Raw genomic sequence first — 26,451 nt, 5'->3', positions numbered from 1 at the left:
TTGATGAGACCACCCCTTTTCCGGAACTTAACTGATAATATGTCACCTGAAGATAATGCCATTTTTAAATTGTGCTGATATTTGATATTGAGAGGCATTGATTGTGTGGATAGTCAGAGGCTTTTTCCCAGGGCTGAAATGGCTAGCACGAGAGGGCACAGTTTTAAGGTGCTTGGAAGTAGGTACAGAGATGTCAGGGGTAAGTTTTTTTACGCAGAGAGTTCTGAGTGCGTGGAATGGGCTGCCGGCAACGGTGGTGGTGGTGGAGGTGGATACAAAAGGGTCTTTTAAGAGACTCCTGGACAGGTATATGTAGCTCAGAAAAATAGAGGGCTATGGGTAACCCTAGGTAATTTCTCAGGTAAGGACATGTTCAGCACAGCTTTGTGGGCCAAAGGGCCTGAATTGTGCTGTAGGTCTTCTATGGTTCTTACACTGCACAGCTCAGCAAGAGTGTAACTGAACCAGAAGTAAACAAACTGTGGACAACCCAACTTCAATGGAAAGTCAGTGGAAATAAGGCAAACAAGTAGTGAGGTCATGGAACCTATATAGATTGCAGAGGAGGAGGTGCTTGCTATCTTGAGGCAAATCAGAGTAGATAAATCCCCAGGACCTGATAGGGTATCCCCTCAGACCTTGAACGAGAGTAGTGTTGAAATTGCAGGTGCCCTGGCAGATATATTTAAAATGTCAGTATCTACGGGTGAGGTGCCGGAGGATTGGAGAGTGACTCATGTTGTTCCGTTATTTAAAAAAGGCTCTAAAAGTAATCCAGGAAATTATAGGCCGGTAAATTTGATGTCGGTAGTAGGTAAATTATTGGAAGGAGTACTAAGAGATAGGATCTACAAGTATTTGGATAGACAGGGACTTAATAGGGAGAGTCAACATGGCTTTGTGCGTGGTAGGTCATGTTTAACCAATCTATTAAGAGTTTTTTGAGGAGGTTATCAGGGAAGTGGATGAAAGGAAGGCAGTGGATGTTGTCTACATGGACTTCAGTAAGGCCTTTGACAAGGTCCCGCATGGGAGGTTACATAGGAAGATTCAGTCGCTTGGTATACATGGAGAGGTGGTAAATTGATTAGACATTGGCTCAATGGAAGAAGCCAAAGAGTAGTAGTGGAAGATTGCTTCTCTGAGTGGAGGCCTGTGACTAGTGGTGTGCCACAGGGATCAGTGCTGGGTCCATTGTTATTTGTCATCTATATCAATGATCTGGATGATAATGTGGTAAATTGGATCAGCAAGTTTGCTGATGATACAAAGATTGGAGGTGTAGTAGACAGTGAGGAAGGTTTTCAGAGCCTACAGAGGGACTTGGACCAGCTGGAAAAATGGGCTAAAAAATGGCAGATGGAGATTAATACTGACAAGTGTGAGGTATCGCACGTTGCAAGGACAAACCAATGTAGAACATACAGGGTTAATGGTAAGGCACTGAGGAGTGCAGTGGAACAGAAGGATCTGGGAATACAGATACAAAATTCCCTAAAAGTGGCGTCACAGGTAGATATGGTCCTAAAGAGAGCTTTTGGTACATTGGCCTTTATTAATCAAAGCATTGAGTATAAGAGTTGGAATGTTATGGTGAGGTTGTATAAGGCATTGGTGAGGCTGAATTTGGAGTATTGTGTACAGTTTTGGTCACCAAATTACAGGAAGGATATTAATAAGGTTGAAAGAGTGCAGAGAAGGATTACAAGGATTTTGCTAGGACTTGAGAAACTCAGTTACAGAAAAAGGTTGAATGGGTTAGGACTTTATTCCCTGGAGCATAGAAGAATGAGGGGAGATTTGATAGAGGTATATAAAATTATGATGGGTATAGATAGAGAGAATGCAAGCAGGCTTTTTCCACTGGGCAAGGGGAGAAAAAAACCAGAGGACATGGGTTAAGGTTGAAGAGGGAAAAGTTTAAAGGGAACATTGTGGGGGGGGGGCTTCTTCACACAGAGAGTGGTGGGAGTGAGGAATGAGCTGCCAGATGAAGTGGTAAATGCGGGCTCACTTTTAACATTTAAGAAAAACTTGGACAGGTACATGGATGAGAGGCTTATGGAGGGATATGGTCCAGGTGCAGGTCAGTGGAACTAGGCAGAAAAATGGTACGGCACAGCCAAGAAAGGCCAATAGGCCTGTTTCTGTGCTGTAATGTTCTATGGTTCTATGGTTCTAATTAAGACTTCTGACAACAGGGAAAAGTATGGTCATGCACTTTAGGAGAAGGAATAAAGGTGTATACTACTTTCTAATTGGAGAGCAAATTCAGAAATCCAAGGTGCAAAGGGACTTGGGATTCTTCGTGCAGAGTTCTCTAAAGGTTAATTTGCAGGTGGAGTCGGTGGTGAGGAAGGCAAATGCAATGTTAGCATTCAGTTTGAGAGGACTAGAATATAAAAGTAAGGCTGTAGTGCTGAGGTTTTATAAGGCATTGGTCAGACCGCACTTGGAGTATTATGAACAGTCAGGACCCCTTATCTACAAGATGTGCCAGCTGGGAGAGGCTCTAGAGGATGTTCATAAAAATTATTAAGGGAATGGAAGGGTTAACATATGAGGAGAGCTTGATGGCTCTGGGCCTGTACTCACTGGAGTTTAGAAGAATAAGAGAGGATCTCATTAAAAACTATTGAATATTGAAAGGCCTACATGGAGTGGATGTGATGAAGATGTTTTCTATAGTGGGTGGGTCCAGAGGATACAGCCTCAGGATAGAGGGACGTCTCTTTAGAACAGAAATGAGGAGGAAATTCTTGAGCCAGAGGGTGGTGAATCTGTGGAACACATTGCCAGATGGTGGGTGGCCAACACATTGGGTATAATTAAAGTGTAGGTTGATAGGTTCTTGATTTGTAAAGGTTACGGGGAGGAAGCAGAAGAATAGGGTTGAGAGGGATAATAAATCAGCCATGAAGGAATGGCGGAGCAACACTCACAACACGCTGGAGGAACTCAGCAGGTCGGGCAGCATCCGTGGAAAAGATCGGTCGACGTTTCGAGCCCGAACCCTTCGTCGGGAGTGAAGAGGGAAGGGGCAGAGGCCCTATAAAGAAGGTGGGGGGAGGGTGGGAAGGAGAAGGCTGGTAGGTTCCAGGTGAAAAACCAGTAAGGGGAAAGATAAAGGGGTGGGGAGGGGAAGCAGGGAGGGATAGGCAGGAAAGGTGAAGAAGGAATAGGGGAAAACACAATGGGTAGTAGAAGGAGGCGGAACCATGAGGGGGTGATAGGCAGCTGGGGGAGGGGCAGAGTGACATTGGAATACCCTAAGTCTTATGTTCTTATGGTTTTATAAAAGCCAGTTGGATTTGTGCTATTTCTTTAGACAGTGCAAAAGAAAGCTAAATTGAGTCAGTCCTACAGTACCAAAATATCATATTTCAGGAACTTGGCCAACACTGAGCAGGGAAAGGCAGCTTCTTAAAGAACAAATAAAGACTCCATATAACATTGTAACAAAGAACCTCAATAAGTGTTGAAACTTTACAAACAGAAACATGCAATCCTTTTGTTGCTGCGTGTTGAATATTTTGATCTCATCAAAGACAGTCAAATGTCAAACATGCAGACTTTTGTCTCATAGTGTAAATAGTGCAAAATAAGTGTAAAAAATCCAGTGTAAGACCATAAGACATAGAAGCAGAATTAGGCCATTCTGACCATTGAGTCCACTCCTCCATTCAATCATGCCTGATTCATTTTCTCTCAACCCCATTCTCCTGCCTTCTCCCCATAACCTCTAACTATACCTAATGACTTGGCTTCCACAGCCATCTGGGGCAATGAATTCCACAGATTCACCACCCCTTTGGTTTAATAGATTTTTTGTCATCTCCTCTTAAAGGGGCATTTTTGTATTCTGAGGCTGTATCCTCTGAACATAGACTCTTCCACTATTGGAAACATCCTCTGCACGTCCATCCTATATAGGCTTTCCAATATTCATTAGTTTTCAATAACATCTCCCCTCCTTTTAGGCTTCTTCAAAGTACATAATGGCTATTGGATACTCTTTTGAAAAAAAAATTTTAAAAATAAAACTCAAAACGAACAGAGACCTTGGTGAAGAGTTTTGTCTTTCCCTTCAGAAAACTAATGTAGCTTCAGCAGATTGAATTATAATAAGGTATTTGCTCAAGGTAAGGAGGCTAGGGCGAATGGATATGGTATAAACGGATCTTCAGGAACAGCAGAAAGTGTAGTGCCATTCAGCACCCCACGGCCTCACCGCCACTCAGTGAGTCATCTTTTACCTCAGTACCCATTTCCTGCAAATTGTAAAAATTAGTGCCCGCACTTCACGTGATGTTCAGAATCACTTTTTCATGCAGTAGGCTGGTAGAAGTTTCTGGAAAAGACAATCAATAACAGCATAATTGCCGGTCTTGAACCCAAAGTTGTTATATTCATTATTCCTGGATATGGGAGCAGGAAAAGAAAATATAAACATTGGATAAAGAAGATAAGCTCTGATCTGAAGAAATGGTGGAATTAGGAGTTAAATGGCGTTCTCACATTTCTATGCTGCTGTTCCGGTAAATCATCAATTTAGTATCTAGACTTTGAGAGAAAAAATCCTTAGTTTCTTTGGCATTAGGAAAATATTAGATTAGCTTTATTTGTCACATGTACATTGAAACAGACAGTGAAATAAATGCATCACTTTGCATCAATGAACAACACCACCTGAGGATGTGCTGAGGGCAGCCCGCAAGTGTCGCCAAGCGTCAACGTAGCACGATCACAACTCGCTAACTCTACCAAGTACATCTTAGGAATGTGGGAGGAAACTGGAGCACCCAGAGAAAACCTACAGTCATTGGGAGAACATACAAGCTCCTTCCAGACAGCGGTGAGAATTGCAACACGATTGCTGATCACACTGTTGCGCTAACCACTACACATCTGAGCTGCACCAAATCAAAACAAATTAGCAGGGTATTAAGTATTCTTAGAAACTGTAAATCCAAAACTTGACTTCCGAAACTGTTGATTTATTAGTACATAGAAAACTGCGCTAACTGATGAGGGTCAATTAATTCTTGATGAACCCAGATCACAGAACTCCTCACTCCCCATAGGTCAAGACCAGGTGTCCAGTGATCCCCAGTCAAGCATTCCACCAGTGATCTCTGTCAAATTCCACATTTCTCTTCTGCCATGCTTCCAGTCTAACTATTCTCAATTGCTCGACATATCCATTTGGGTCTTGCCCTGTTCAATAACCTCATCCTTGTCTGTCTCACATTAAACCAGGTCCTAGTCCTGGTCCCAGAGGATATTCCGGTGCATACGCCAGAGGTACAGGAGCCTTAGCACACCACCAGGTTAAGGAACAGTTATTACCCTTCAACCATCAGGCTCCTGAACCAGCATGGACATCTTCACTCACCACAACTCTAAGCTGATCACTGAACACTGAACACAACCCATAGACTCACTTTCAAAGACTCTATAACTCAATTTCGGTGTTATTGTTGTTGTGTTTGCAAAATTTGTCTTCTTTGTCATTGAATCTTTGAACTTCTGAAATCTCTTCTCAGCTTTAAAAGCACTAATAATTACAATTGTGTTAAAAGGTAAAGAAGCAAATACGTAAAAATTATATACTTCAAAGATGAAAGTTTAATGTATATTTATTATCAAAGGATATATACGTCACCATATACTACCTTAAGATTAGTTTTCTTCCCGGTATTCAAAGTAGAAAAGATAATACAATAGAATCAATGAAAAACTACACACATAGACTTTCATCGCCCCCCCCCCACCCACAAATGGTAGAACCTGATGCTAAAGCAAGTAAAGCTTAGGCAATATAAGGCTTTAAGCATCAAATCTAATGTTGTCAGTCGCTTCAGATCAAAGTCAATGACATTCAATGTGGCATGACGTCTATCATTGTCATCATTATGTGCTGTGTTGTACGAATATCTACTAAATAACTATCTTTCTTGGATTAGGCGCTCCTGATTGGTTCTTTCACATCATTATCATTATTATTACATGTCATGTCATATGATGTGGATGATCATGGGTCTCATGACCATTATTGTTCTTGGTCAATTTTTCTGCAGAAGTAGATTGCAAGACGTTTGCAAGCAGTGTCTTTACAAGACGACTGACTCCAGCCATTATCAGTACTCTTTAGAGATTGTCTGCCTGCTGTCACTGGTTGCATAACTGCAACTTGTGATACGCACCAGCTGCTCGTACAGCCATCCACCACCTGCTCCCATGGGTTCATGTGACCCTTTTTCAGGAGACTAAGCAAGTGCTACACCTTGTCCAAGGGTGACCTGCAGGCTAGTGGAGGGAACGAGTGCCTTATACCTACTTTGGTAGAGATGTATCTCCATCCCACCATCCTTATTATTTTAACATCCCTATTGTAGCATGGCATATTCGAACACTCACCGTTGGGAATGCGGTATGCAGTAGCATCTGTTAATACAAATTAAAATATTTTGGTAAATGCACACTTACTGTTTGGCAAACTTACTTCGTGTATCACAATTCCCTTTCAATCAAAAGCTGCCTCAAGATTTTCCTGAACTTATAATTACTTAAGGGTATAATTTGTAAAGGGTTAGTTTGATCTTAGAGTAGGTTAAAAGGGCAGCACAATATCACGGGCCAAAGGGCCTGTACCGTGCTGTGTTTTCTAAGTTCCATGTAGGGCCGAGATGGCCTGTTTCTGTGCTGTAATTGTTATATGGTTATATGGTTATAATGCAGACTCTCCGCTGGTGTAGTGGCATACACACCAGATTTTGAGGCAAGTGGTCCCAGGTTCAAATCCGGCTGGCTCCTTGCACGCTCTCCATCCGTGCTGGGTTGAGCGTCGAGCTAGCAACTCGGCCTCGTAAAAAACAAACAAATGCTAAAGAAAAGGCAAGGTTGCCACCCGATGCGCCACAAGCACGGAGAAACAACAACAATGCAATGCAGAATAAAGTATAACAGCTGCAGAGAAAGTGCAGTGCAGGTAAACAACAAACTGCAAGAGTGTAACAAGGTAGACTGTGAGGTCAAGACTATGTTATCGCACCAGAGAATTGAATCTGTCCCTGAGCCTGGTGGTGCGTGCTTTCTGGTAATGAGACAGGGGAGAAGAGAACACGTCCAGTGTGGGTGGGGTCTTTGATTATGCTGATTGCTTTACTAAAGCAGCGAGGAGTATAGACAGAGTCCATCAAGGGGAAGCTGGTTCCTGTAACCTGCTGAGCTGTGTCCATGACTCTGCAATTTCTTGGCATCATGTGCAGAGCAGTTACCACTCTAAGTCAAAAATGGGATCATTACTAAACCGGCTGCCCTAATTGGACAGAGCTCAATATCCAATCAAGGGGGTGAATTATCTCTGACGTCAACTTGGGGTTATGAAGTAATGGGGGAACATAAGAACTAATCAGAAGGCTCTCGGCTAAGAGCATGGACAATTGGCCTGGGGGAGAGTGAGGGATTTGGAGTTGGATAAGAGGGGCTACTGCTCAAGTTCATCTCAGGGAGGGGTAGCTGAAAGGAGAGACAACAGGAAAAAGAAAAAAGATCATAAGTCAGAGGAGCAGATTAGTCCATTGGGCCCATCAAATCTGCTCTGCCATGCAATTAATTATCCTTCTCAGACCCATTCTCCTCATAAGCTTTGAAGCCCTTACTAATCAAGAACCTATCAAACCTCACTTTAAATATACACAATAACTTGGCCTCCACAGCCACCTGGGGCAATGAATTCCTCATTTCTGTTCTAAAAGGACGTCCTTGTATTCTGAGGTTTTGCCCTCTGGTCCTAGACTCCCTCAGTATAGGAAACATACACTTCGTGTCCAATCTATTTAGACCTTTCAATATTTGATAGATTTCAATGAACTGCCCTCTTAAACTTCAGCAAATACAGGCCCAGAACCATCAAATACTCTTCATACATTAACCCTTTCATTTCCAGGATCATTCTGGTGAACCTCCTCTGGAGCCTATCCAATGCCAGCTCATCTTTCTTTAATAAGGGGCCCAAAAGGGGAATAAGGCAGGTGAAATCTGAAATACGGGTACTTAGATGAGAATACAGCTATTGAGTGGGCTGGGGGGGGGGGCAGGGAGAGAAAGAAATAAGGGGAGTACAGAGGGTTGCAATTTAATCAAAGAAAACAATTATCCCCTACAGCCACATTAGCAGTAGGGATGGGTAACACAATTTGGGATGTGGGGGTCACTCCTGAGCCACAAGATACATCTCTCATACATAGACTGCATAAGCAAACAACACCACACACCAGCTGCATCAGGCCTTGGCCTGAAACTTCGGCTGTTTACTCTTTTCCGTAGATGCTGCTGATTTCCTACTGATTTCCTCCAGCATTTTGTGTGTGTTGCTAAGAAATAGAGCATTAGTAATACAAGACCATTTGGCCCTCACACCTGCTTTGCTATTCAATAAATTTATAGTTTGTACCTTTGGACCTGTTTCCTGCACTGACCTATCTCCCTCGATTCTCTTAAATATCTAAAAATCTATCTGCATTTGAAGGGAGCAATCCACGCTCCTTCACCTCTTTGGTAGAAACCAGTAAACAAATCAACAATTTTAATTAAAGATAAAACACTGAAATGTGGAGATGAAGGAAATAAGAGAAATAAGGTGAGAAAAGAGACACAGAAAGCATTGGAGAGAAGAGCAAAAGTGATTTCATGAGCAGACCATGTCCTCTCTAAACCACATTCTTTTTTTTATAGTCCTGTGAACCAGGAGGCATAAAATGTTAATAAACAGCGTCTGTATAAAAGTCATTGCAAACACACCACAAAATATTTAAATAATATAGTCCCACCCGACTGCACATTGCTTAATAAAATGCCATTATGTAATATTGCTATGAGCCCTCCAAAAGTCTCCAGTTACAAATATAAAACCAAAATACAGCCATTGTGTTAAAAGAGTGGAGTTGTTAATTTTTACTGAAAACATGGCTATGTTTGTGTTGTGAACTTGCTGTCAGTAAGAAAAAAAACTGTAATTGCTCAACTTAGAGAGTAAAGAGATCTTCCCTCAAGTTGTGTTTGGATCTGTCTCCCTTTGGAATTTTATTTCAGATCTAGTTACGTTATGTCTCCAGGACGTTTCCATAATTACATGGGCCTGTATCTTTCCAGTGAATACCAGCAGTTCCAAAGACAGCTGCTGGCATCTCTTGTCATAATTGTCGGAAAGGATCACGAATAGTGTGGTGAAGCTGGATTTTGTTGACAGATATCTTTGTATCAAATGTGAATGAGCAGTATCAAGTGTAAATGAACAGGAATAACTACATGCACACATGTAAAGCTGCAGGAACTCAGCAGGTCAGGCAGCATTTATGCAGGGGAATGAAGTTTTGACCCTTTATCAGGTCTGATGTGGTAGTCAGTCACTAATGAAGACAACAAGGTCGATATGTAAATTACATTCAGGAGGCTCATTTTTGTTGTTTGAATGTTTTTCTGGATTACCGTTCTAGTGCCATGTCGCTGGCGCTATATAGCATTATACTAACCGCTACACTATTGTGCCACCCCATACTGCCCTTTTCATATTGTAACATCCTTTTTTTTAATATATTGCACCGTAATGCTGCTCAAAACACCAATTTCCAAGATATATGTTAGTGATGATAAACCTGACTCTGATGCAGTCTATGCGTTAACAACTTTCACTATACTTTGCATACTTTTACACTAACAGCTCAAACTTGCCTCTTTTATTTAGGGTTGCTGTTTACATTTTTCACTACATCTATTTGCTATCCTGCTTTTGGTCGCTTTTGGACTCTGTTTTCCTCAGGCAATATTTGCTTACAACAGAATTCCGATAGGACTTCTTTTCGTAACTTTTTACTGGCTGCTAGCCAATGAGATGCAAATGCATTGAACATTAGCAAGCACTTACTACCGTCTGACATGGGTTTGATAAAAATGATGGTAGAGATTTAAAAATAGATAGAGCAATTGTATGTAAGTAATTGGTATGTCACCAAAGACACTTGCAAATTTCTACAGCTGCAGCATGGAAAGCATTCTAACTGGCCGCATCACTAACTGATATGGAGGGGCTACTGCACAGGATTGGAAAAAACTGCAAAACATTTGTAATTCAGCCAGCTCCATGATGGGCACTGGCCTCCCCAGCATTCAGATCATCTTCAAAAAGGTGGCATCATCATTAAAGATCCCCATCACCCAGGACATGCCCTCTTCTCACTGCTCCCGTCACGGAGGAGATACAGCAGGTACAGAAGGCACACACTCAACACTTTAGGGACAGCTTCTTCCCCTCTGCCATCAGATTTCTGAATGGATAATGAACCCATGAACACTTCCTCGGTAATTTTTCCCTCCTTTTTGTACTACTTACTTAAAAACATATATACGTATACTTATTCTAATTCAGTTTTTATTACAATGTATTGCAATCTACTGCTGCCACAGAACAAATTTCACAACATATGCCAGTGATATTAAACTTGATTCCAATAGCCCACTATAATCTACAGCAGGTTATTATGAGAGTATTAATTATTTATGGATAATTGAACTCAATTACTTCACTTCTCTCAGGTCAATACATCAATTAGCAACAACAAAGAAAAAGAACACAAAGCAAACTGAGTATATGGTACCTGTGTAATTGGAGAATCCCTCAGTAACTTAATAAAATGTGCATACCTACTTGAATTTGAAATCTCTCCCAAATAGTAGGCATTGTACATATTCAGATAGCAGGTCCTACAAGTTGAACCCTGCAGTCATTATGGATAGCTTAAGTAAGATAATATAATTTTAGGTTAACTCCCACTAACAGTGCAATGCAAAAGCCAAGTCCTGGAAATTTGACAAAGATTCCTGTCTAATCCAAAATAAATTCAATATATTTATGACTCATCTATGAAAAAATAGTATGAGATGAACTATACAATATTTAAGGAAGGTAGACACTGTCTGTCCCTGAGTGACCACATTAAAAGCTCCCTGAACAGATATTCAGTGCCTCTTTATTAGGTAGAGGTGTGGAACCTGATGTGGCCGCCTGCTGCTACAGCCCATTCATCTCAAGGTTCAATGTGCTGTGCATTCGGAGATGCTCATCTGCACACCACTGTTGTAACACGTGGTCATATGAGTTACTGTCACCTTCCTGTCAGCTTGAACCAGTCTGTCTATTCTCCTCTGACCCCTCTCATTAACAATGTGTTTTTGCCCATAGAACTGCAGCTTACTGAATGTTTTTTTCTCTGTAAACTCTAGAGACTGTTGTGCATGAAAATCCCAGAACAGCAATTTCTGAGATACTCAAACCATTCCATCTGACACCAACAATCATTCCACAGTCAAAGTCACTAAGATCACATTTCTTCTCCAATCTGATGTTCAATCAGAACAACAACTGAACCTCTTGACCATGTGTCCATGCTTAATGCATTGAGTTGCTGCCACATAATTGGCTGATTAGATATTTACACGAACAAGTATACAGGTGCATCTAATAAAGCGTCCCCAGTGTATTTATTGATAAATCATCACAATTACATCGGTGGGCACTACAGTTTCTGTTAACCCACGTCCAGGAGTTATTGGCAGAATCCAAACTAAATATAGTTTTCCTAACTTATATGATCAAATGTTATCTCTGAAAAAAATACTGTTAATCAACTTCAAACACAACTTGGTAAATGCTCATATTCCACATCAGTTGTTGTATTATGCCAGATTTATTGATGCTTTCTACCTAATCCTCCCTGATTCAGGAGCTGATCTCAAAGACATCAATTAAACTCCATTCTTTGATCAATTCCACTACCAGAAACAGCTGCAAGGGGCTAGAAATTCACCCCCCCCCCAACTACAGCACTGTGCAAAAATCTTATATACACAGCTAGGGTGCTAAAGGCCGCTGCACAGTACTATATTGGTCAATGTGGTGCAGAGAGCGAGTCTGTAAATCTGGCAGGAGCAGAAGATATTGGGAATGGCGAGGGTGTGGGACAGTTGGCAGAGACAGAATGCCAGGGGTGGTGGGTGGGGTGGCATGGATGCAGATTCGCCCCATCCCGAGACACCAGGCAAGGTTATTTGATTCCAAACAATTGGTTTATTGATCATTGGGTAGGTTGAATTAATCTGGCTGGGGGATGGGAAACGGAGTGATAGTACTGAAGATGAGGTAGTTGGTTTACAAACAGAGGCAATGTGTAGTCAGGCTCCTAGCAAGAAGAGGCTGGTGATAGGGCAAAATTGCTGTCAACAGGATGAGTTGCAACATAAAAGCTGGACAAATTCGAAATGGTGAATACAGGACTGAAAATGTTGTATTTGAATGTAGCACACTATACGGAATAAGGTAGATGAACTTGTAGCATAGTTGTAGATTGGCATGTATGATGTTGTTGGCATCAATGAATCATGGCTGAAGGACGATTATCTGCAGGATTCACTAAAGGTTAATTGCAGGTTGAGTCTGTGGTGGGGAAGGCAAATGTGTTGTTAGCATTCATTTCAAGAGCACTAGAATATAAGAGAAGTGTTGTAATGTTGAGACTTTATAAAGCAGTGCAGAGGCCTCACTCGGAGTACTGTGAGCAGTTTTGGGACCCTTATCTTAAAAAGGATGTGCTGAAACTGGAGAGGGATCAAGAGAGGTTCATAAAAATGATTCCAGTTTGAACGGCTTGTGATATGAAGAACATTTGATGGCTCTGGGCCTGTATTCACTAGAATTCAGAAGAATGAAGGGTGATATTGAAACCTACCGAATGCTGAAAGGGCATGATAGAGTGGATGTGGAGAAGATGTTTCCTCTGGTAGGAGAGTCTCTGACCGGAGGACACAGCCTCAGAACAGAGGGTCATCCTTTTATAATGGAGATGAGGAGGAATTTCTTCAACCAGAGAATGGTCAATCTGTGGAATTCATTGCCACAGGCAGCTGTGGAGGCCAAGTCTTTATGTATATTTATTGCAGAGGTTGATAGACTCTCGTTTGGTCAGAGCATGAAGAGATGCAGGGAGAAGGCAGGAGATTGGGTTTAAGAGGAAAATTGGATCAGCCATGATGAAATGACGGAGCAGACTCCATGGGTCATATGGCCTAATTTGGCTCCAATGTCTTACGGTCTTATCACAGAACGTCTCTCTGGTGCTATCTGCTCCCTCCCCTCTCCCTTCCCCTTTTCCTAACCATAAGTCCCCTCCCCCTGTCCCCTTCCCACTCTCAGTCCACAATAGAGACCCATATCAGAATCACTTTTATGATCAATCACATATATCATGAAATGTGTTTATTTTGCGGCAGCAGTACAGTGCAATACATAAAATTACTACATTACTGTGAAAAAGTCTAAGGCACCATAGCTATACACATATGTATGTCTATGGCTTTTGCACAGTACTGTAAATAAATGTGAACACTTGGTAGTGGCTGCATCTTGTCCCCACTTCTGAAATCTGTTTCCTCTGACTGCAATTCTGGAAGCAGAGACATGAAAGCACTAGGGTTATAGTGGTGGGGGATTTTTATTGGTCTGGGATTGCTCTAGTAACATTATGCAAACCCCTCTGCTATCGTGCCACTTCCGTGGTAGCAGTCTCCATCAGTTAGTTCTGCTGCCAGGAATCCACACTTCACAAATCTCAAATGAACATCAAATTAGTGCACACTCACTGACTATACAGTAGTGCACCTACATTTCTTTTTAACATTGCCAAGAACTCATCAGGGCTCCACTACCCCGCCAATAACCACCATCAAGCCCTCCAACCCAATGCAGTCATTTCCCTAGATACAGCCTCATGTTTGCTCCTTGAACTCACAGAGCGTAAAACTGTCTTTGACCCTCTGTCACTAGACCTGGCTGTGTTTATGAAGCTCTACTGAGGTTTACTCTGGATTGGCTATGTGGGGGAGAGATACGCAAGTTAATACAAGTCTCTACTGACCTTTCACTTCAGGAAACTCTGCTCTGCTATCATCACCTGCCTCCCTACATGAAAGAGTGAGGAGTTCACGGTTTCTTCAACGCTCTGGTCAGCACCTTTGCTGTTTGTGCTTTACCAACTGAACTATTTTTTCCTATTTAACTCCATTCCAACTGGGGGTCATTTTCTCTCAAAAATTTTTGTTTTATTTATTTATTTAGCAGTACCACATGGAACAAGCCCAACGAGACACACCATCCAGCAACCTACCTATTTAACCTTAGTCTAATCACATGACAATTTACAAAGACTAATTAACCTACTGACCAATATGTCTTTGGAATGTGGGAGGAAACCGGAACACCCGGAAGAAACCCACGCAGCCAAAGGGAGGACGTACAAACTCCTAACAGATACCATCAGAATTGAACTCTGAACTCTGACCACCTAGCTGTAAGAGCGCTGCATTAAATGCTACACTAACCCTTTATGCCCCCTTATGAATTAATCAATTTATAACTGGGTCATCCATTTTCACAAGCACTTTATTGGTGTACTCACCAGCATGTGTAGACTTTTCGGATACCCTTGTGCTTGATGCGATTATGTCGACATAGACTGTGTGAGGAGCTGAAGGATTTTTCACATTGACGGCAGGGATGCTTCTTCATTTGCTGTTAATTAAACATCGCACTGTCATAACCATCACAGGTGATTATATTTTAATATAGAACTAAGTAAATCTTTTGAGCAATACTCTGGCCCACAACTGAACAGACACTTTACTATAACAATGCTTGAAAAAATTAACGACATCCTTGACAACAGCAACAATGTTACTGACGGTACTGTGCAAAAGTCTTGGGCACATATTTATAGCTAGAGGGCATAAAACTATTGCACAGTACAGTACTTGTCAACATGGAGAAGAAAACAACTTGTAAATCTGACAGGAACAAACAATGTTGGGAATGGAGCGTGTGGAGCGCCTTGAGAGGGGTGTGGAACAATTGGCAGAGAAGAAGTATGCGTTATTTCAAAATTAAATCCAAATTAAATCCACTGTGATTCAATGATGTAAACCAATAAAACATGAAAACTTCTAAGGAGGGGTGGAATAGATTTTAAGGGTACTGTGTGTATGTATGTAAATATATATGTACGTTGTGACTTTTGCACAGTACTACATATATTTTGGAGTCCAAAGATACTGTGTACTACATATATTTTGCAAAATACTTTAAATTTGACTAAGACTTTTACACAGTACTATACTTAAAAATACGTCTGCAGATACTGAATAGTTAATTCTGCCACAAAATTTAAACTTTACCTGCACTGAAGTTATTACAAATCTACTTGGGTCAATGATACAATGACCACTTCATTAACACCTTTGTTCCATCTGCCACAGGTGGCCACCCATTTTAGTTCTACTTCCCTTTCTCATTCCAACATGTCAGACCATGGCTTCCTCTACGGCCCTGAAAAGGCCATCTTCACCTCTGGAAGAAGATGGTGCCAGCAAATGATGTTACCACAGGCAACATTCTCCAGATGGTCCACATAACAGTTTCTTTTACTTCTTTTAAATGTGATTCTGGTACTGTTGGAGCCTGTGATCTACAGTTTGATTGTGTGTTTTCGGGGCAATTGAGCGATCTGACGCTCTGCTGTCTCTGAGAAGATTCTGGGAGGCAAGCGGCCTTGATGTCAAAAATCTTAGAGACAGCACAAGCCCATGATCGACTCCATTTCTCACTGATTAAAGAGAGGAAGATTGAAAGCATCGAGGCAAGTGTGTGTTCAGTGCCGTCTGCTTCTGGCTTGCTGCTGCTGGAGGAAGTTGTTTGTGTGTGACGTTCTCTCCCTCCCTCGCTCACTGCTCCTGAGGGAAGACCCCTGCATTCAAATGACCTCTCTCTCCTCGATACTTTCAGAGGTTGGTGCCGGAGCAAGGTTTAACTGATGCGGTTTGTGAATTGGCCTGTAGTTCACACTATGATGTGTTTTCTGGATTACAGTCGCTCCTTTCTCTGCTGCTATTTTTGAGTGACTTTGAATCGGGGCGGCCTGCAAATAATTGTGCTGAACTGAATACGGACTCTTCAATTTTGTATTTTATATTCTGTGTTTTCGTTCATTCTCTCGTTTCCATTTGTGCGAGGTGGGGTTGATGTTCTTGTTGCCATTTGCGCAATTTGTTTATTGTGCGTGAGGCGACTGAATTTGTTTCCATTTTGCGCGATTTTTTTTGCACAGGGGCTTGATGTTCTTGTTGCCATTTGCGCGATTTGTTTTTTTTTGGGCGCATGGGGGGGCGGTGTTTGATGTTCTCTCTTTGAACAGGTTTCATGTTTTCTTTCTTTGTTTTGTTCCATGGCTGTTGGTGGAAAAGACGAATCTCAGGGTTGTATACTACATTCACACTTTGCTAATAAATGTACTTCGAATCCTTTGAATCATATCCCATCTGGGTAGCTTCCCACCTGACAACATGAACATCAATTTCTCTAACTTCAGGTAACTTCCTATCCATCCCCAGTTGGGCAGAATTTCCCCACCTGGCCATCACCTCCCGTTGGTGCCCCTTCTCCTTTCCTTTCTTCCATGGTCCACAGTCCTCCTCTACTAGATTCCTTCTTCTTTAGCCCTTTACCTCTACTCCTCCCTGTTTCTCATTTCATTCCTCCTCCCCCACTCACCTTCCCCCTCACCTGCTTTCACCTATCACCTGCCAGCTTGTACTCATTCTTATTTTGGCTTCTGCGTCCTTCTTTTGCAGTCCTGATGAAGAGTCTTGGCCTGAAACGTGGACTGCTTATTCATCTCCTGACCTGCTGAGTAACTCAAGCATTTTGTGTGAGTTGCTCTGGATTTCCATCATCTGTAGAATCTCTTATCTCAATGAAATCATTGATTTTTTTCAATATCTTTTTGTCATGCAAAAGCTTTTGTTTCATTTCAGTTCTACTCCATACTTTTTTAACTTACATTAATATGGGGGGGTTACGTAACAATAAGACCCTACAAGCTTTACTGAATTGTTCCTCCAGGCAAGACTTCCTATGAATTTTGACAAACCCAAAGCAAGAGTTTCTCTTAATATTTTACTTTTATTACTCAGAGGTCTAATGCCACTCTCAAGCTCTAAAAAAAATACTTCTACAGATCATAAAGCAATAAGACATAGGAGCAGAGTTGGACTATTTGGCCTATCGATTCCATTCTGCCCTGCCAACCAATCATGCTGATTTATTATCCTTTTCAACCTCAGTCTCCTGCCTTCTTCCCGTAACCTTTGATGCCCTTAACAACCTTAATTTGAAGAACTTAACAACCTCTGCTTTAAATATTGCAAGCAACCTGGCCTCCACAGCTATCTGTACCAATGAATTTCACAGATTTATCATCCATGGCTAAAGAAACATAGAAAACCTACAGCACAATACAGACCCTTTGGCCCACAATGCTGTGCCGAACATGTACTTACATTAGAAATTACATAGGGTTACCCATAGCCCTCTATTTTTCTAAGCTCCATGTACCTATCCAGGAGTCTCTGAAGAGACTCTATCGTATCCACTGTTGACGGCAGCCCATTCCACGCACTCACCACTCTCTGTGTAAAAAACTTATCCCTGACATCTCCTCTGTACCTACTTCTAAGCACCTTAAAACTGTGCCCTCTCATGTTAGCCATTTCAGCCCTGGGAAAAAGCCTCTGACTATCCACACGATCAATGCCTCTCATTATCTTTAATACCTCTGTGAGGTCACCTCTCATCCTCCGTCGCTCCAAGGAGAAAAGGCCTAGTTCACTCAACCATAAGGCATGCTCCCCAATCCAGGCAACATCCTTGTATATCTCCTCCGAACCCTTTCTATAGTTTCCACACCTTTCCTGTAGTGATTCCTGTAGCGCAGAAATTCCTCATCTCTTTTTTAATTGGAAACATCCTCTTCATGGAGTGTAAAAGCCCCAAAATATTGCTGCAAGTTATATTTCTAACTAATAAGAAATCATAGAATTTAATGTATTGTGTTATTCCATGATCAAATATAACATGATTAAATATTAAAATTATGTCAAGGAATACAGTACATGTTTTCTAGACTTTGGAAAAATATTTTCTTTCACTGGAACAGCAAGTAATGAAATGCCACACAAAATAATTCAGAAGCAATACATTTCAACATGGTATTGTTTTAAAAGCCAGAACACACCAAATACTTTGTGTTCATTGATAAATCAGATTTATAAACTTGCTACAAACTGAATAGAGCAGTTGAATAACCAAATCTGTGCCAGGAATAAGCCCTAGCAGACACGCACAGTCTCAGAGAATCTGTAGTTTTGTACACTGACCTCATCCCAGCTGAAAAGATCAACATTCTTGTTTAGAAGGGTACGGTAGATAGTATCTAGTCAAAAACACTATTGAGGATCCCTATCAACCTTCCGACAATTTCTTTGACCCACTACCATAAGGAAGGAGGTACAGGAACATCAAGACTAGGACTGTCAGACTGGGTAACAGCTTCTTCCCTCAGACCGTGAGATTAATAAACACCTTGCCGCCAATGAGGTCTCATCACGAGGACAGCATGCTGTTTACTACTTACTGTTTACCTGTGCTATGCAATTCACATGCATTTTGAACTATATTTTATTAACTGATGTTTTGTTCCATGTGCTGTGTGTGATATATATTTTGTGGGTGTACCGTTGTCCAGGGGAACATTGTTTCAATAGGTTGTATATATGTATAGTCAGATGACAATAAACTTGAACTAATGGAGAAAGGATCTAAATCTACCCAGCTCAATATGTTGCTGGGCCCTTCCTGGTACTTGGGTCAAGACTCACATGATCCACAGCAGAACGCCAATGCACAAGTCTGGGAACAGATCACCCTTTCAAGGGAGATTTGTAACATGAAGGTCAAATCAAATGGTGAACACAGAACATAACACTGCATTCAGTGCCACCATTCAGGGCCCCAAACAGTCCTTCCAGGTGAGGCAACACTTCACCTGTGAGTCGGCTGGGGTGATATACTGCGTCCGATGCTCCCGATGTGGCCTTTTATATATTGGTGAGACCCGACGCAGACTGGGAGACCGCTTTGCTGAACATCTACGCTCTGTCCGCCAGAGAAAGCAGGATCTCCCAGTGGCTACACATTTTAATTCCACATCCCATTCCCATTCTGACATGTCTATCCACGGCCTCCTCTACTGTAAAGATGAAGCCACACTCAGGTTGGAGGAAAACACCTTATATTCCGTCTGGGTAGCCTCCAACCTGATGGCATGAACATCGACTTCTCTAACTTCCGCTAAGGCCCCACCTCCCCCTCGTACCCCATCTGTTACTTATTTTTATGCACACATTCTTTCTCTCACTCTCCTTTTTCTCCCTCTGTCCCTCTGAATATACCTCTTGCCCATCCTCTGGGTCCCCCCGCCCTCGTCTTTCTTCCCGGACCTCCTGTCCCATGATCCTCTCGTATCCCTTTTGCCAATCACCTGTCCAGCTCTTGGCTCCATCCCTCCCCCTCCTGTCTTCTCCTATCATTTTAGATCTCCCCCTCCCCCTCCAACTTTCAAATCCCTTACTCACTCTTCCTTCAGTTAGTCCTGACGGAGGGTCTCGGCCTGAAACGTCGACTGCACCTCTTCCTACAGATGCTGCCTGGCCTGCTGCGTTCACCAGCAACTTTGATGTGTGTTGCTTGAATTTCCAGCATCTGCAGAATTCCTGTTGTTTACATAACACTGCATGGATCTTTTGGCAGATGACGTTGTGCCAGTCTTTTAACCTACTCCATGATCAATCTAACCCTTCCCTCTTACACAGCTCAAAACCGTCTACTGATTACATCCATGAGCTTATCTAAGAGTCTCTTAAATATCCCTAATGTATCACCCTCAACCACCAACCACAGCAGTGCATTCCAGGCACCCACTACACTATGTGTAAGATAAAACACTACCTCTGACAGATCCTAGAGACCAGGAGTTTTTTTTTTAAATGCCATAGACCAACCCTATTAAGCAAAGGTTCCCTGGACCACAGGTTGGGAACACTTGCTCTAAACTTTCCTCAACTCACCTTAAAAGTACGTCCTCTGGCATTGTCGCCCCAGGAAAAAAGTGTTGGCTATCTATTCTGTCTATGCTTCTTGTAATATTGTACATTGAGGAGGAAAAAAGTGCTCCAAATTTTTCCTAGAAAGGCAAACTTTCTGACGGATTACACTGGCCTTGTATATCCAATCTCAATCAAGCTGTTCTGAATGACTGGCACCACCCAGCATGATTTTTAAATTACAACAAAAGCAGCTGACTACCTGCGGACAAATAATCATTAGTTATATCTGATTTACCCCAGAGGAGCAGAAAGAGAGGAACTTTGTATTTGCAATAACCAAATACTGCAGGCCTCGAGCTGCAAGAGACAGGACGTTCATTAATAGTCAGAGCAATAATGTGCTCTAAATCATAAAGAGATAGACAAAATGGATCAACCTACATAGTGACTTATGTAGACATTTGTAAACTAATCAACATTGTAATTTATCTTTGCTGCAGATTCAACAGGAAACAGTATCTGTTACCAAGTTCCATTTCATATGAAAATTCATCTCGTTCACTGCTGTCCTTTAAAAAAAGGGAATCTGCCATCCTTAGCTCGGTTGGCTGATCTGGGACTGTTGATTCTGAACTGCCTTTTGACAATCCCAGCAAGCGAGTTATTGTGTCAAACCTCTACAAACAAAAACAAGAATAAAGACTGGATTCATCTTGCACCTTCTTGTCTCCCTGCACTGCACTTTCTCTGTAGTTACAGCACTCACTGAATGCTGGAGGATCTCGGCAGGTCACCCAGCATCTATGGAGAGGAACAAACAGTCGACATTTCGGGCTGAGACACTTCATTATATGTGTTACTCTGCATTTCTATATCTGCAGAATCTCTTGTGTTTATAATTCTGCATTGTTGTTGTTTTGCCTTTAACTACCTCAATACACTGTGTAATAATTTCATCTGTATGAACAGTACGCAAGACAAGCTTTTCACTGTATGTTGGTACACATGACGATAATAAACCAATTCAATTTAACAAGTTGCTCCTGTCTTATCAGCCCCATGTCTGCTTCCTACACATTTTTATAAACTATTTCCTCAATTGTTTTTCATCCCCTTACCCTAAAGCTTTCGATTATTTATTTAGTGATACAGTGTGGAGAAGAACCTTCCAGCCCTTCCGCCCCAACAACCCCCAACAAACCCGATTATCTCTAACCTAATCATGGGACAATTTACAATGACCAATTAACCTGCCTGGTATGTCTTTATACCGTGAGATGGAATTAGAGGACCTGGAGAAAACCCATGCAAAACACAGAGGACACATTACAGAATGATGCCAGAACTGAACTCTGATTTATATGTATATATTTACTGTAAATCACAGTTATTTCTCTATTATGTACTGCAGCTGCAAAACAACAAATTTCACAAGATATGCCAGTGATATTAAACCTGATTGTGATTCTGAACTCCAGAACACCCTGAGCTGTAAAAGCATCACGCTAACTACTTTGTTACCTTTTAATTATCTTTTACTCTCTTCTCCATGACCAGTAACTTTGCTCACATTTGAGGGGCTACGCTGAGCAATTGCAGCACACATTCTGGTTAAGATTTGTCACTTTGATGAAAAAACACACTACTAAGTGTCAAAAGGACACGGGAATGACTCGAAGAGCTCGAATGCACCACTTATGCTGGCAGATCATTCCACACTCTCATGATTCTCTGAGTGAAGAAGTTTCCCCTCATGTTCCCCTTAAACTTTTCACCTTTAACCCTTAATCCATAACCTCTAGGTGTAGTCCCACCCAACCTCAGTGGAAAAGACCTGCTTCATTTAACCTATGATATATAAAGGACGTAAACAGTGATGCTGGTTGAGAGGAGGTGGTGAGGTCTTGTTGGTTTCAGGTACACTCTTTTTATAATCAGAATACATCAAGTTCCAAATGCAGCTCCAATGTACAGGGCTCTTTGCTCCAAATTAACCCAGTCAGTAATTACTACCGTGTGCTACACTAAATCATTACCATTGGGAGACTGACATACAGTAGTTACTGAAGCATATCTGAATTACTATAATTTAGGTAATGTATCGCTACCTGAGGGTGGTGAGGTGGAGATAGGTTTCTACCAAAGGAGATGTAAGGCGCTCTTTCCCTCCGCTAGCCTGCAGGTCACCAGTGAGCAAGGTGTGACACCTGCATGAAACCATGGGAGCAGCTGGTGGATGGTCATATGAGCAGGTGGAAGCACAGAATATATACATTCCAAAGAGGAAGAAGCATTCTAAAGGAAAAATGGCACAACCATGAAGTCAAAACCAACATAAAAGCCAAAGAGAGGACATATAGTAGAGCAAAAATTAGAAGTTGGAGGATTGAGAAGCTTTTAAAAACCAACAGGCAACTAAAAAAGTCATTAAAAAGGTATAGAGAGAATACAAAAATAAGCTAGCCAGTAATATTATAGAGGATACCAAAAGTTTCTTCAGATATGTAAAAGAGAGGCAAGAGTGAATATCGGACCGCTGGAAAATGATGCTGGAGAGGTAGTAATGGGAGACAACAAAATAGCAGGTGAACTGAATAAGCATTTTGCATTATTCTTATGGTGGAAGACATTAGCAGTATGGTGGAAGTTCCTGGTGCCAGCGGTCATGAATTGTGTGAAGTTACCAGAACGAAAGAGAACAACTACTACTACTTCTACGTCGACTCAGGCCTAGGGGGCCGGCGTCGGGCACGATGACGGACTGTTCTTGGAAAACTGAAAGGTCTGAAGGTAGATAATGTCACCTGGACCAAATGGTGTATATCCCAGAGTTCTGAAACAGGGGGCTGAAGAGATTGTGGAAGCATTAGCAATGAACTTTCAAAAATCACTAGATTCATTAGATTCTGGAACGGTTCCGGAAGACTGAAAATCGTAAATGTCACTCCACACTTCAAGAAGGGAGAGAGGCATAAGAAAAACTATAACCCAGTTAGTCTGATGTCAGTGGTTCAGAAGATGTTGGAGTTGATTTTTAAGGACAAGGTCTCAGGGTACTTGGAGGCACATGATAAAATAGGCCATAGTCGACATTGTTTCCTCAAGGGAAAATCTTGCCTGACAAATCTGTTGGAATTCTTTGAAAAAATAACAAACAGGATAGACAATGGAGAATTGGTTGATGGTGCGTACTTAGAACATCAAAAGGCCTTTTACAAGGTGCTACACGTGAGGCTGTTTAACAATCTACGAGCCCACGGTATAATGGAGAATTGGTTGATGGTGCGTACTTAGAACATCAAAAGGCCTTTTACAAGGTGCTACACGTGAGGCTGTTTAACAATCTACGAGCCCACGGTATTACAGGAAAGATTCTAGCATGGATAAAACAGTGGCTGATTGGCAAGAGGCAAAGAATGAGAATAAAGAGAGCCATTCATGGCTGGCTGCTGGTGACTAGTGGTGTTCAACAGGAGTCTGTGTTGGACCGATTCTTCTTATGTTATACGTCAATGATTTGGCTGGTGGAATTGATGGCTTTGTTGCAAAGTGTGCAAATTATCTGAAGATAGGCGGAGGGGCAGATAACCTTGAGGAGATAGTGAGGCTACAGAAGGACTTGGACAGATTGGGAGAATGGGCAAAGAAATAGCAGATGAAAAACAGTGTCGGCAAGTGTATGGTCATGCAGTTTGGCAGAAGAAATGAAAGGTTTGCCTATCTTCTAAACAGAGAGAAAATATAAAAAAACTGAGGCGCAAAGGGACTTGGGAACTCTTGTGCAGGATTCCCTAAAGGTTAATTTGTAGGTTAAGTTTGTCGTGCGGATGGCAAATGCAATGCTAGCATTCATTTCAAGAGGTCTAGAATATAAAAGCAAGGATGTAATGTTGAAGCCTTACTGCTGAGACCTCACTTGGAGTATTGTGAGCAGAAAGGATGTGCTGAAACTGAAAAAGGTTCAAAAGAGGTTCACGAAAATGAGTCCAAGATTGAATGGCTTGTCATTTGAAGGCTGTTTGATGGCTCTGGGTCTGTATTCACGAGAATTCAGAATGAGGGGTGACCTCATTGAAACCTATCAAATGGTAAAAGGCCTTGATAGTGTGGATGTGGAGAGGATGTTTCCTTTGGTGGGGGAGTTTAAGACCAGAGGACACAGCCTTAGAATAGAGGGGTGTCTTTTTAGAACAGAGATGTGGAGGAATTTCTTTAGCCAGAATGGTGAATTCTTTGCCACAGGCAGCTGTGGAGGCCAAGTCTTTATGTATATTTAAGGCAGGGATTGAGAGAGCCTTGATTGGTCAGGGCATGAAGGGATACAAAGAGAAGGCAGAAGATTGGGGCTGAGAGGAAAATTGGATCGGCTATGATATAATGGAGGAGCAGACTTGATGGGCCAAATGGTCTGATTCTGCTTTTCTATCTTATGGTCTTATATCACAAGTCCTGGTTATGTGACCACTGACACCAAGCAGACAATCTCTGAAGTGTTCAGAAGAGGCAATGGCAAATGACTTCTGTAGAAAAATTTGGCAAGATCAATCATAGTCATGGTAAGACCTTGATCGCCTGCGACACAGCACATAACGAACAAATGAACAATTTCTACCCTATCTTATACACTTTCACCCGATGAGCCAAGTGGCCTAATACTACTCCTATGCCCTATGGCTTCTTGGAGATCACTATCAAAGTTCAAAGTAAATATGTGTCACCATCTACTACCCTGAGATTCATTTTATTGCAGCCATTTACAGAACAAAGAAATATAATAGAGTCAATGAAAACCTACACACGAAGACTGACAAACAACCCATGTGGTAAAGAAGACAATCTGTGCAAATATAAAACAGTAATAAATTAACAAGTAAATAATACAGAAAACATGAGTTGTAGAGTCCTTGGTTGTGGAATCAGTTCAGTGTTGAGGTGAGTGACGTTAACATTCCTAACGGATTCTTTCATTTAATAGTTTACTCTCCTTGCAGAATTCCTGAACTCAGTACATATTGCACTATTCCATCCTACTTGGCTCTTACCTTTCCATGGTCTTTCTTCATGTGAGAAATGTAGTCCTCTCGTTCAGGAAACCATTCTTCACAGTCCTGACACATCCATCCCGGATTATTTGATTTTGACCGGCTCCCAGTTTTCCTCACGACGATTGAAGTTTTCTTCCCGAGTCGGTCAGTGCCATTAACAGCTTTCCTGTCAGCTTTTTTCTGTCCGGCTGATGAAGTTAAAGGCTTTGTGACCACTGGTTCTTGAGGCCCCAGGTTTGGGGGACCCTCAATACTCTTAAGAGTTCCATGCATGGACTGCAACATGAAATAATTGAGGGATTTAGTCATAATTCTTACACACGTTTGTATATTCAACTGGTTACAAAGTCATGGAATCATACAAACCCTTCAGCCTGCCACATCTACATTAACCATCAAACACCTATCTACACTACCACTGGTTGGTCCATAGCGTATTAACATTTTGGTGATTCGAGTACTCATCCAGAACTTAAATATGCTGATACTTTTTTGCACCACCTCCTTACACCTTGTGTTCAAGACTTAAATCACCTTCTAAATCTTACCCCTCATCTGAAACCTATGGCCTCTCGACTTGGACACTTCTGCCATTGGGGAAAAGGTTACAACAATATTTTTAAGCAAAGTTGATTTATAATTGGAATTACATCCAAAAATTGATCCTATTTTTGGTTTAGTGTGGCCACCACTCTGCATTTTACCACAAGAAATTGCAGAGTCATGTACACAACTCAGGCTGTCACGGAAATCAGCCTCTCCTCGATGGAATCTCTGCACTTCTCGAAGCCTCGGTGAAGCAGCCAGCATAATCAAGACCCTCCAACCCTGGACACACTCTCGTCATTGGCAGAAGGTACAAAAGCCTGAAAGCACGTACCACCAGGCTCAAGGACAGCTTTTTACTAAGACAACAGAGTAGTTCCCTAGTATGATAAGATATTCTCAACCTCACAATCTACCTTGTTATGATGTTGTATTTTGTTGTTTAGGGGCATTGCACTTTCTCTGTAGCTGTCAGACTTCATTACATAGAACAGTGCATCACAGTTCAGGCCCACGATGTTGTGCCGACCTTTTAATCTAGTCCATGATCAATCTAACCTTCCCCTCCCACCCTCCATTTTTCTTTTATCCATCTGCCTATCTAAGAATCTTTTAAATATCCCTAATGTATCTGCCTCGACCACCAACCCTTGACGGTGCATTCCATACACCTACTCTATGTAAAAAAAAACCACGTGACATCCCTCTTAGATTCCTTCCCCTCCAACCCTTTACGTCTCCCGCCCACCTGGCTTCACCTATCACCTTCTAGCTATCGTCCTTCCTTCCCCCCAACTTTTTATTCTAGCATCTT

The 26,451-nt window shown here is 41.8% G+C and overlaps 1 protein-coding gene across 7 annotated transcripts in view; it reads right to left on the bottom strand.

Annotated features, from left to right (window-relative positions):
* Positions 1 to 26,451, bottom strand: part of znf532 (zinc finger protein 532) — a 188,464-nt gene that overhangs the window by 12,804 nt on the left and 149,209 nt on the right. For all 7 annotated transcript variants that reach the window (XM_063042706.1, XM_063042708.1, XM_063042707.1 and 4 more), the window contains 2 exons: positions 25,089 to 25,367; positions 14,511 to 14,623 (listed from right to left, as the gene is read on the bottom strand). In XM_063042706.1, the coding sequence (XP_062898776.1) occupies positions 14,511 to 14,623; positions 25,089 to 25,367 (392 nt within the window). The remainder of the gene's footprint in view (positions 1 to 14,510; positions 14,624 to 25,088; positions 25,368 to 26,451) is intronic.

Source organism: Mobula hypostoma, chromosome 3 (assembly GCF_963921235.1).
Source record: "Mobula hypostoma chromosome 3, sMobHyp1.1, whole genome shotgun sequence".
Taxonomy (NCBI): Eukaryota; Metazoa; Chordata; class Chondrichthyes; order Myliobatiformes; family Myliobatidae; genus Mobula; species Mobula hypostoma.
Note: the sequence above shows the minus strand (reverse complement) of the source record. Positions and strands in the feature narration are given on the sequence as shown.